Source organism: Jaculus jaculus, chromosome 5 (genome assembly GCF_020740685.1).
Source record: "Jaculus jaculus isolate mJacJac1 chromosome 5, mJacJac1.mat.Y.cur, whole genome shotgun sequence".
In the NCBI taxonomy this organism is placed as follows: Eukaryota; Metazoa; Chordata; class Mammalia; order Rodentia; family Dipodidae; genus Jaculus; species Jaculus jaculus.
This window is the reverse complement of record NC_059106.1, coordinates 2,484,239-2,497,078: the sequence shown is the minus strand read 5'-3', so window position 1 is coordinate 2,497,078 and position 12,840 is coordinate 2,484,239. Positions and strand designations below refer to the sequence as shown.

The 12,840-nt window shown below is 48.7% G+C and overlaps 1 protein-coding gene across 6 annotated transcripts in view; it reads right to left on the bottom strand.

The window, feature by feature from the left end:
- Zranb3 (zinc finger RANBP2-type containing 3) overlaps positions 1 to 12,840 on the bottom strand; it is a 221,985-nt gene that overhangs the window by 63,754 nt on the left and 145,391 nt on the right. For all 6 annotated transcript variants that reach the window (XM_045148632.1, XM_045148631.1, XM_045148633.1 and 3 more), the window contains 2 exons: positions 11,337 to 11,516; positions 8,112 to 8,264 (listed from right to left, as the gene is read on the bottom strand). In XM_045148632.1, the coding sequence (XP_045004567.1) occupies positions 8,112 to 8,264; positions 11,337 to 11,516 (333 nt within the window). The remainder of the gene's footprint in view (positions 1 to 8,111; positions 8,265 to 11,336; positions 11,517 to 12,840) is intronic.

Below are 12,840 nucleotides of genomic sequence, written 5' to 3'. Positions count from 1 at the left end.
GGGTCAGGAATTCAAGGTCATCCTTAACTACACAATGAGTCTGAGGCTAGCCTGGGACACATAAGACCCTGTCAACAACAACAAAAAAATCTCAACTAGCATTTTGTTGATATATTCTTATTATTAAGCTAATTTTTTTAACTGAGATTCCATGTTCAGTAGCATTGGTGACATGTCTGTGGCTGTCATTGGATTCACTGACTAAAACATCCAGGAGAGAAGACCTGTACACTGAATACTTCCCAAATAAACATACTTCTGAAAAATGTTAGTCACCAACATATGAGTCCCCTCAGGTAGAGGCTAAAGAAATGATCTTATTAGTCTCACCGGAGCAGAGCAGGACCTGCAAATACCAAGACCCATCTCATTGCTTAACATTACCACCACACTATTCCATTGATTGAAATTTTTTAAATGAATAACTTTAATATTTCCTTGTTGGGTAGTAAAAATAGATGAGAATGTACAGAGACAAAATATTTTTGTGACCTAATAGAGCTTTGTACTGAATAGAAGGATTAAGATAAAAAGTCTTTTGTTTTTTGTTATAACACTTTTGCCTTTGGAAAAGATATTATAGCATTGAATTACACACAAATATCCTAACACATGAGTATTTGTCCTTCTAAGGAAGAATTATACCACTTCCATCACACCAGCCAGTCATCTCCAGCAAGCAGGACCTCTCCCATCACACCACCTAGTTCTCCAGCAAGCTTGACCTCTCCTGTCACACCAGCTCATTCTCTCCAGCAAGCTTAACCTCTCCCATCACACCAGCTCGTCCTCTCCAGTAAGCTAGACCTCTCCCATCATACCAGCTACTCCTCTACAGCAAGCTAGACCTCTCCCATCACACCAGTTAGTCCTCTCCAGCAAGCTAGACCTCTCCCATCACACCAGCTAGTCCTCTCCAGCAAGCTTGACCTCTCCCGTCACACCAGTTAGTCCTCTCCAGCAAGCTAGACCTCTCCCATCACACCAGCTTGTTCTCTCCAGCAAGCTTGACCTCTCCTGTCACACCAGCTCGTTCTCTCCAGCAAGCTAGACCTCTCCTATCACACCAGCTACTCCTCTGCAGCAAGCTTAACCTCTCCTGTCACACCAGCTCGTTCTCTCCAGCAAGCTTAACCTCTCCTGTCACACCAGCTCGTTCTCTCCAGCAAGCTAGACCTCTCCAATCACACCAGCTAGTCCTCTCCAGCAAGCTTGACCTCTCCCATCACACCAGCTTGTTCTCACCAGCAAGCTTAACCTCTGCTGTCACACCAGCTCGTTCTCTCCAGCAAGCTTGACCTCTCCCATCACACCAGCTCATCCTCTCCAGCAAGCTTGACCTCTCCCATCACACTAGCTACTCCTCTCCAGCAAGCTAGACCTATCCCATCACACCAGTTAGTCCTCTCCAGCAAGCTAGACCTCTCCCGTCACACCAGCTACTCCTCTCCAGCAAGCTTGACCTCTCCCGTCACACCAGCTACTCTCTCCAGCAAGCTAGACCTCTCCCATCACACCAGTTAGTCCTCTCCAGCAAGCTAGACCTCTCCCGTCACACCAGCTACTCCTCTCCAGCAAGCTTGACCTCTCCCATCACACCAGCTCGTTCTCTCCAGCAAGCTTGACCTCTCCCGTCACACCAGCTACTCCTCTCCATTAAGCTTGACCTCTCCTGTCACATCAGCTAGTCCTCTCCAGCAAGCTAGACCTCTCCCGTCACACCAGCTACTCCTCTCCAGCAAGCTTGACCTCTCCCGTCACACCAGCTACTCCTCTCCAGCAAGCTAGACCTCTCCCATCACACCAGTTAGTCCTCTCCAGCAAGCTAGACCTCTCCCGTCACACCAGCTACTCCTCTCCAGCAAGCTTGACCTCTCCCGTCACACCAGCTACTCCTCTCCAGCAAGCTAGACCTCCCCCATCACACCAGTTAGTCCTCTCCAGCAAGCTTGACCTCTCCCGTCACACCAGCTACTCCTCTCCAGCAAGCTTGACCTCTCCCGTCACACCAGCTACTCCTCTCCAGCAAGCTTGACCTCTCCCGTCACACCAGTTAGTCCTCTCCAGCAAGCTTGACCTCTCCCGTCACACCAGCTAGTCCTCTCCAGCAAGCTGGACCTCTCCCATCACACCAGCTCGTTCTCTCCAGCAAGCTTAACCTCTCCCATCACACCAGCTCGTTCTCTCCAGCAAGCTTAACCTCTCCTGTCACACCAGCTACTCCTCTCCAGCAAGCTTGACCTCTCCCGTCACACCAGCTAGTCCTCTCCAGCAAGCTGGACCTCTCCCGTCACACCAGCTACTCCTCTCCAGCAAGCTTAACCTCTCCCATCACACTAGCTACTCCTCTCCAGCAAGCTTGACCTCTCCCATCACACCAGCTACTCCTCTCCAGCAAGCTAGACCTCTCCCGCCACACCAGCTACTCCTCTCCAGCAAGCTTGACCTCTCCCGTCACACCAGTTAGTCCTCTCCAGCAAGCTAGACCTCTCCCATCACACCAGTTAGTCCTCTCCAGCAAGCTAGACCTCTCCCGTCACACCAGCTACTCCTCTCCAGCAAGCTAGACCTCTCCCATCACACCAGCTAGTCCTCTCCAGCAAGCTTGACCTCTCCCATCACACCAGCTACTCCTCTCCAGCAAGCTAGACCTCTCCCATCACACCAGTTAGTCCTCTCCAGCAAGCTTGACCTCTCCCGTCACACCAGTTAGTCCTCTCCAGCAAGCTTGACCTCTCCCGTCACACCAGCTAGTCCTCTCCAGCAAGCTGGACCTCTCCCATCACACCAGCTCGTTCTCTCCAGCAAGCTTAACCTCTCCCATCACACCAGCTCGTTCTCTCCAGCAAGCTTAACCTCTCCTGTCACACCAGCTACTCCTCTCCAGCAAGCTTGACCTCTCCCGTCACACCAGCTAGTCCTCTCCAGCAAGCTGGACCTCTCCCGTCACACCAGCTACTCCTCTCCAGCAAGCTGGACCTCTCCCATCACACTAGCTACTCCTCTCCAGCAAGCTTGACCTCTCCCATCACACCAGCTACTCCTCTCCAGCAAGCTAGACCTCTCCCGTCACACCAGCTACTCCTCTCCAGCAAGCTTGACCTCTCCCGTCACACCAGTTAGTCCTCTCCAGCAAGCTTGACCTCTCCCGTCACACCAGCTAGTCCTCTCCAGCAAGCTGGACCTCTCCCGTCACACCAGCTACTCCTCTCCAGCAAGCTGGACCTCTCCCGTCACACCAGCTACTCCTCTCCAGCAAGCTGGACCTCTCCCGTCACACCAGCTACTCCTCTCCAGAAAGCTGGACCTCTCCCATCACACCAGCTCGTTCTCTCCAGCAAGCTTAACCTCTCCCATCACACCAGCTCGTTCTCTCCAGCAAGCTTAACCTCTCCTGTCACACCAGCTACTCCTCTCCAGCAAGCTTGACCTCTCCCGTCACACCAGCTAGTCCTCTCCAGCAAGCTGGACCTCTCCCGTCACACCAGCTACTCCTCTCCAGCAAGCTGGACCTCTCCCATCACACTAGCTACTCCTCTCCAGCAAGCTTGACCTCTCCCATCACACCAGCTACTCCTCTCCAGCAAGCTAGACCTCTCCCGTCACACCAGCTACTCCTCTCCAGCAAGCTTGACCTCTCCCGTCACACCAGTTAGTCCTCTCCAGCAAGATTGACCTCTCCCGTCACACCAGCTAGTCCTCTCCAGCAAGCTGGACCTCTCCCGTCACACCAGCTACTCCTCTCCAGCAAGCTGGACCTCTCCCATCACACCAGCTACTCCTCTCCAGCAAGCATGACCTCTCCCATCACACCAGCTACTCTTCTCCAGCAAGCTTGACATCTCCTATCACACTAGCTACTCCTCTCCAGCAAGCATGACCTCTCCCATCACACCAGCTACTCCTCTCCAGCAAGCTAGACCTCTCCCATCACACCAGCTACTCCTCTCCAGCAAGCTTGACCTCTCCCATCACACCAGCTACTCCTCTCCAGCAAGCTAGACCTCTCCCGTCACACCAGCTAGTCCTCTCCAGCAAGCTTGACCTCTCCCGTCACACCAGCTAGTCCTCTCCAGCAAGCTTGACCTCTCCCGTCACACCACCTAGTCCTCTCCAGCAAGCTGGACCTCTCCCGTCACACCAGCTACTCCTCTCCAGCAAGCTGGACCTCTCCCGTCACACCAGCTACTCCTCTCCAGCAAGCTGGACCTCTCCCGTCACACCAGCTACTCCTCTCCAGCAAGCTGGACCTCTCCCGTCACACCAGCTACTCCTCTCCAGCAAGCTGGACCTCTCCCGTCACACCAGCTACTCCTCTCCAGCAAACTTGACCTCTCCCGTCACACCAGCTACTCCTCTCCAGCAAGCTGGACCTCTCCCATCACACCAGCTACTCCTCTCCAGCAAGCTAGACCTCTCCCATCACACCAGCTAGTCCTCTCCAGCAAGCTTGACCTCTCCCGTCACACCAGTTAGTCCTCTCCAGCAAGCTTGACCTCTCCTGTCACACCAGTACTCCTCTCCAGCAAGCTTGACCTCTCCCATCACACCAGCTACTCCTCTCCAGCAAGCTGGACCTCTCCCATCACACTAGCTACTCCTCTCCAGCAAGCTTGACCTCTCCCATCACACCAGCTACTCCTCTCCAGCAAGCTAGACCTCTCCCGTCACACCAGCTACTCCTCTCCAGCAAGCTTGACCTCTCCCGTCACACCAGTTAGTCCTCTCCAGCAAGCTTGACCTCTCCCGTCACACCAGCTAGTCCTCTCCAGCAAGCTGGACCTCTCCCGTCACACCAGCTACTCCTCTCCAGCAAGCTGGACCTCTCCCATCACACCAGCTACTCCTCTCCAGCAAGCATGACCTCTCCCATCACACCAGCTACTCCTCTCCAGCAAGCTTGACATCTCCTATCACACCAGCTACTCCTCTCCAGCAAGCATGACCTCTCCCATCACACCAGCTACTCCTCTCCAGCAAGCTAGACCTCTCCCATCACACCAGCTACTCCTCTCCAGCAAGCATGACCTCTCCCATCACACCAGCTACTCCTCTCCAGCAAGCTTGACCTCTCCCATCACACCAGCTACTCCTCTCCAGCAAGCTAGACCTCTCCCATCACACCAGCTAGTCCTCTCCAGCAAGCTTGACCTCTCCCGTCACACCAGCTAGTCCTCTCCAGCAAGCTTGACCTCTCCCGTCACACCACCTAGTCCTCTCCAGCAAGCTGGACCTCTCCCGTCACACCAGCTACTCCTCTCCAGCAAGCTGGACCTCTCCCATCACACCAGCTACTCCTCTCCAGCAAGCTAGACCTCTCCCGTCACACCAGCTACTCCTCTCCAGCAAGCTTGACCTCTCCCGTCACACCAGTTAGTCCTCTCCAGCAAGCTTGACCTCTCCCGTCACACCAGCTAGTCCTCTCCAGCAAGCTGGACCTCTCCCGTCACACCAGCTACTCCTCTCCAGCAAGCTGGACCTCTCCCATCACACCAGCTACTCCTCTCCAGCAAGCATGACCTCTCCCATCACACCAGCTACTCCTCTCCAGCAAGCTTGACATCTCCTATCACACCAGCTACTCCTCTCCAGCAAGCATGACCTCTCCCATCACACCAGCTACTCCTCTCCAGCAAGCTAGACCTCTCCCATCACACCAGCTACTCCTCTCCAGCAAGCTTGACCTCTCCCATCACACCAGCTACTCCTCTCCAGCAAGCTAGACCTCTCCCATCACACCAGCTAGTCCTCTCCAGCAAGCTTGACCTCTCCCGTCACACCAGCTAGTCCTCTCCAGCAAGCTTGACCTCTCCCGTCACACCACCTAGTCCTCTCCAGCAAGCTGGACCTCTCCCGTCACACCAGCTACTCCTCTCCAGCAAGCTGGACCTCTCCCGTCACACCAGCTACTCCTCTCCAGCAAGCTGGACCTCTCCCGTCACACCAGCTACTCCTCTCCAGCAAGCTGGACCTCTCCCGTCACACCAGCTACTCCTCTCCAGCAAGCTGGACCTCTCCCGTCACACCAGCTACTCCTCTCCAGCAAACTTGACCTCTCCCGTCACACCAGCTACTCCTCTCCAGCAAGCTGGACCTCTCCCATCACACCAGCTACTCCTCTCCAGCAAGCTAGACCTCTCCCATCACACCAGCTAGTCCTCTCCAGCAAGCTTGACCTCTCCCGTCACACCAGTTAGTCCTCTCCAGCAAGCTTGACCTCTCCTGTCACACCAGTACTCCTCTCCAGCAAGCTTGACCTCTCCCATCACACCAGCTAGTCCTCTCCAGCAAGCTTGACCTCTCCCATCACACCAGCTACTCCTCTCCAGCAAGCTGGACCTCTCCCATCACACCAGCTACTCCTCTCCAGCAAGCTAGACCTCTCCCATCACACCAGCTAGTCCTCTCCAGCAAGCTTGACCTCTCCCGTCACACCAGTTAGTCCTCTCCAGCAAGCTTGACCTCTCCTGTCACACCAGTACTCCTCTCCAGCAAGCTTGACCTCTCCCATCACACCAGCTAGTCCTCTCCAGCAAGCTTGACCTCTCCCATCACACCAGCTAGTCCTCTCCAGCAAGCTAGACCTCCCCCATCACACCAGCTAGTCCTCTCCAGCAAGCTTGACCTCGCCCATCACACCAGTTAGTCCTCTCCAGCAAGCTTGACCTCTCCCATCACACCAGCTAAACCTCTCCAGCAAGCAGGACCTCTCCCATCACACCAGCTCATCCTCTCCAGCAAGCTTGACCTCTTCCATCACACCAGCTAAACCTCTCCAGCAAGCAGGACCTCGCCCATCACACCAGAGAAGCCTAGGGTGTGGTGGTACATGTCTTTAATCCCAGCATTTGGGAGGCATAGGTAGGAGGATCACTGTGAGTCTGAGGCCAACCTGAAATAAGGTAGTGAATTCCAGGTTAGCACCCTGGGCTAGAACTACACCCTATTGCGTAAAACCAAAAATAGGTGAAAAAGTGTTCAGGCAAAAATGCTTAGGATCCAAAAAAAGAGAAGCCGGGCATTGTGCCACACTCCTTTAATCCCAGCACTTGGGAGGCAGAAGTTGGAGGATCACCATGAGTTCAAGGCCACCCTGAGAATACACTGTGAATTCCAGGTCAGCCTGAGCTACAGTGAAACCCTACCTCGAAAAAAAAAAAAAAAAGAGGAAAGAGAAGAACAGGGCTGAAAAAATGGCTTAGCAGTTAAGGCACTTGCCTCCAAAGCCTGAGGACCTAGGTTCAATTCTCCAGGTCCTATGTAAGCCAGATGCCTAAGGTGGCACAAGCATCTGGAGTTAGTTTACAGTGGCTAGAGGCCCTGGTACGCCCATTCTTTCTTTCTCTTCCTCTCTCTGTCTCTAATTAAAAAAAAATATATATATATTGTCTTAGCCGGGCATTGTGGCACACACTTAATCCCAGCACTCGGGAGGCAGAGGTAGGAGGATCACCATGGGTTGGAGGCCATTTTGGGACTACATAGTGAATTCAAGGTCAGCCTAAGCTACAGTGAAAAGCAAAAAACAAACAAAAAATATTTTTTTAAAAAAGCCAAACTGAAAATCTGGGTGATGTGGCACACACCTTTAATCCTAGTACTCAGGAGGCAAAGGCCGGAGTATGGTTGTGAGTTCAAGACCACCTTGAGAATACAGAATGAATTCCAAGTCAGCCTGGGCTACAGTGAGACCCTACCTCAAAAAAGATAAAAAACAATTCAAACTGTGGGATCTTAAACTGTTAGAAAATACAAGGTATGCCAGGTGTGGTGGTACACACTTTTAATCCCAGCACTCAGGAGGCAGAGGGAGGAGGATCACAGTGAGTTCAGGGCCACCCTGAGACTACATAGTGAGTTCCAGGTCACCCTGGACTACAGTGAGACCCTACCTCGAAAACCGGCCCCCTAAAAAAAAGAAAGAAAGAAAAAGAAAATACAAGGTAGGAGGCTCCTTCTAGCAATGTTAATTTTTGGTTCTTTGAGGTTTTCTAGCCTTGAGAAAAATATCCTTTCAAGATCATGAATAACTGAGATAGATATTTAAAGTGATATACGATATACCTTCAGGATATTAAAACAGTAGAAAAGAACAGGTCATATCATCTTACATGAGTGAACAAAACTTCCTTCCCGAGAGCCTCAGAACTGTCATTTGGAATCCATGCTTCGGCAAACTGAAGAAAATCCCATTTTTCCTTATCACCTTCCTCAGCCTGAAGTTTCTCCTTCCTCCCATTCAATGTGCTCCCTGTGACCTGAGCCTACAAGGTGAAAAAACATGAATTTACTTCACAGCTGTCAGTCACTAAGTAGTAACTTGAGTTTTACATTTAAATCATACGCCATCCACCAAGAAAATCTTATTCTAATATATCATGGGCTTTAGTAGGATAGTTATTCAAAATTACAACCAAACTACCTAATCAAATTTCCACACTTGGATGTATGCTTGTGAAGCCTGACGGCCCTGGTTCAATTCCCCAGTACCCACATTAATCCAGATGTACGAAGTAGCAGTTTGCAGTGGCAAGAGGCCCTGGAACGCCCATTCTCTCCCCCTCCTCTCTCTGAATATAAATAAGGAAATGAAAATTTCAATGCTTAATAAGAAGACCTAAGTGAAACATTATGCTATTTACTTTCCTCATAAAATTTTACTCTACTATTTATATACTTTTAAACAGGTTTATATGTGTATATGACTGGGCATATTAAATATATATGCTCATTGTTTAAAGCTCTTTTTGGGATTCTCCTATGTCTTAGTTACTCTACTCATTGTTGTTGACCAAGCTGCTGATAAGGAGCTTAAGGAAGGAAGGGTTTCTTTGTGACTTACAGTGGCAGGGGATGCTTTCCATCCTGGGGGGAAGCATAGCACTAAGGAGCGAGACCGGCTGGCCATATCCTATTCAGTCAGGAAGTGGAGGATGGAGGGGGTGGGGCTGCACTATGCAAGCTCAAGGCCCAGCCCCAGTGCCCCGCTTCCTCCAGCCAGTCTATACTTCATAAAGGCTCTACAACCCTCCAAATAGTGCCACAGCTGAGGAGAAAGTGTTCAAACACATGAGCCAATGGGGGTTCTTTATATTATTTTTAGCTCTTTTTAAAAAATATTTTATTTATAATTTATTTATTTGACAGAGAAATAGGGAAAGAGAGGGGGATCCTCCAGCTGCTGCAGACGAACTCTAGACGCGTGCGCCCCCTTGTGCATCTGGCTAACGTGGGTCCTGGGGAATTGAACCTGGGTACTTAGGCTTTGCAGGCAAATGCCTTAACCACTAAGCCATCCCTCCAGCCCAGGTTCTTTATATTTATATTCTATGTTGCAATCATAACTCCACATGCACTGACATTAGGAAGGTGATAAGGGCACAAAGGTGAGTCCTTTTTACACTATGGGAGGTTACATCCAGAAGGTGGCAGTCTGAAACCAGGAAAGTACCCTCCACAGAACTGGTACCTCAATCTCGGACCATATTTTATTTATTTATTAGACAGAGAGACATGCCAGGGCCTCTAGTCACTGCAAATAAACTCCAGACACATGTGCCACCATGTGTGTCTGGCTTACATGGGAACTGGAGAATCAAATTTGGGTCTTTAGGCTTCACAAACAAGCACCTTAACTGCTAAGCCTTCTCTCCAGCCCAAACTTCTGTTGATTTTGATGGTATTTCATTGTAATAACCCAATTTACTTATATATACACGGTGCCAAAAGATGGAGCTGCTGCTATAACAAACATCTAAACATGTTGAAGTGCTCTGAAATTAGGAACGGATAGACACTGCAGAGTCTTGAAGTACATGCAAGATAAAACCTCTATGCCAAGTCTTAGTCCACTGGCTTATGAGGATCTGGAGTGCTGGGGACCAGAGGGCCCTTTCTCCTCTGTTAGTTTCCCTTTGGAAGCCCTGTGTATCCTTCACATTTCTCTCAGCTGAGTTATAGAAGCACATAACCTAGTTGTTGTCACAGGTCTGCAGACAGAGAGGAATTCAGGGTGAGCCTTAGCCATATCTGATTTAGAAGATATTTAGTCGAAATGCTGAGTTTTAGATTTGAGTTAATATTGGAATAAGTTTAGACTTCTGAGGCTGTGGGGATAGAATGAATGTATTTTGCATATGAGAAAGACATGAATTTTGGGAAGGCTAGGGTAACATAAAATAAACTGAATTTATTTTTAAAAATCTTTTTATTTATTTATTTGCAAGGATGCAAGGATTAAGGAAGGAGGGAGGGAAGGAGAGAGGGAGAGAGAGAATATGGACATGACAGGGCCTCCTGCCACTGCAAACAAAGTCCAGATGTATGTGCATCTGGCTTTACTTGGGTAGTGGGGAACTAAACCCTGGGCTGACAGGCTTTGCAGACAAGTGCTTTTAACCACTGAGCCACTTTCCCAGCCCAATGGATGGCACTGACATCTGTCCAAATTTCATATATTGGAATCCTTACTCCCAACGGATGGCATTGACATCTGTCCGAATTTAATATAGTGGAACCCTTACCCCCAATTAGGAAGGGAAGCTTTGGGGGACGATTAGTCATGATCACAGAGCCTCACAAATCAGATTTCTACCCTGATAAAAGGAGAGCTCTCTTGCTCTCTTTCCACCATATGAGGAAACAACAGGAAGTTGAAAGTCTGAAATTGGGAAAATGACCCTCACCAAAACCTAGCCTTGCTGGCATCCTGTTGTCAACTTCCATCCTCCAGAACAGTGAGAAATATACCTGTACTGTTTCTCTACCATCTAGTACAGGGTACATTGCTAAGACAGACACCCTCTCAACCTTAGTCAAGCCCTTTCCATAAACATCCTTCAGCATCAGGAAAAAGACACAGCTGGGAACAGAGCAAATAATGTCATTCCTATCTTTCCTTGAGGCTGTCTTCTGTGTCATGTTCTTTCTGGGCGAGGTCCCTGGGCCCATTCTCAGTCACAAAAAGGATCTGGACCTTCAACTATGATGGTTGCTTGCTAGCTGATCCTAGCCTGGCTGCGAACGTGGTGGGTGTAGCAAAAGAACACTTGCAGAGCATGTGTGGAAGCCCTGAGTTCAATCCTGACATCATAAAAAATAAATAAGACAAAGGAAAACGGCAGAACTTGGAAAACAACAGTTATGTATGGAAATTCATGCCTTGGCATTGCAGATGAGGATGGAAAGTAGTGTGCCACTAATGGGACCTCTAACTTGGCCTATTTTCATTGTCCCAGTATATATAAGTCTCCTTTGCCTGAATACATTAACCCTTGGTTTCCTAACTTGTGTGGGATAGAGGTGAGGAATGTGGTTTAAGCTCAGTATGGTTTTACCTTTCTATTCAACATTCCCCACATGAGGGTGTCCAGAGTGCCATTCGCAATAAGGTAGTGGATATTCACAGAGCTGCACTGTCCGATTCGGTGAGCGCGGTCTTCGGCTTGCTTTATATGTCCAGGGTCCCAGTACAACTCAGCAAACACGACATGGCTCGCGGCAGTGAATGTTAGGCCCTAAGCAAAACAAGCAAAGAAGCTGAGCTGCAAAGCTGAGAGTGCAGCCCTAAGAGTGGCACATGGAAAACCCTTTCTGGACACGCTGAACAGAGACCAGACTTCGGAGAGACTTACACACGCATCAGGCACTCATCTTCAGACAAATGAAGGAGATTTCACTCATGAACGGCAAATAAAGACTACTTACTGCAAGACCTCTAGGTAAACTATATTAAAAAAAGCACCACATTTAAAAGGCACTTCAATATTTCAAAAGTCAGATTGATGGATATACATAAACAAAATCACTTTATCCTTTGAAGATTAGATTCACCTTACCACTGTAAAATCTAACAAAATGCATTATAAAAGAGACATAATTTCTAACACATGGTATCCATAGCATGGACATTCTCTTCATTTGATTAAAGCTGCTATGTTATAAAGCAAGAAAACCATGTTTCCAGTCATGCTATTTCTTCCGCAGAATTTCTTGTCACATTGTAAAGATCCAGGTTTAACTGTTTCATGTCGCAGTACATGTTGTGCAGTGGCAATCTATGTGAAGTTGCATTTTGCATGAATTTGAAACACTGTGGTATAAAAATATTATCTAGTTTTATAATCAACATATAAAATAATGCAAATTTCCTAAGATGCAATATGTGTCAAAATGTATGACTTCAGGGCTGGAGAGATGCCTTAGCAGTTAAGGCATTTGCCTATGAAGCCTAAGGACCCAGGTTCAATTCTCCAGAATCCATGTAAGCCAGATGTATAAGGTATTGCATGCATCTGGAGTTTGCAGTGGCTAAAGGCCTTGAGGTGCCCATTCTCATTCTTTCTCTCTGACTCTAATAAATAATAAATAAATAATAAAAACAACAGAAGAAAATATGATGGAGAATGGAGTTTCAAAGGGGAAAGTAGGGGGAGGAAGAGCATTACCATGGGATATTTTTTATAATCATGGAAGTTGTTAATTAAAAAAAAGTCAAAAAATAAAATAAAATAAATAATTTTAAAAAATGTATGACTTCATTCTGAGTCTATGAGAAACTTGCCACGTGATGGCCATAAAGTAGTGGATGGTGTTGGGTGGTGGACAGAAGATCTACCTTCCTTTAGAAAGATGGTTTCATCCTGCTAGGTATGGTGGTACAGGTACATGCCGTTAATCCCAGCACTCGTGAAACTGAAGTAGGAGGTCTGCTGTGAGTTTAGGCCAGGCTGGAACTAAGTGCAGGTCAGCCTGAGCTAGAGGGAGACCCTACCTTAAAAAAGAAAAAGGAGGAGGAGAAGGAGAAGATGAAGAAGAAGAAGAGGAGGAGGAAGAGGAAGA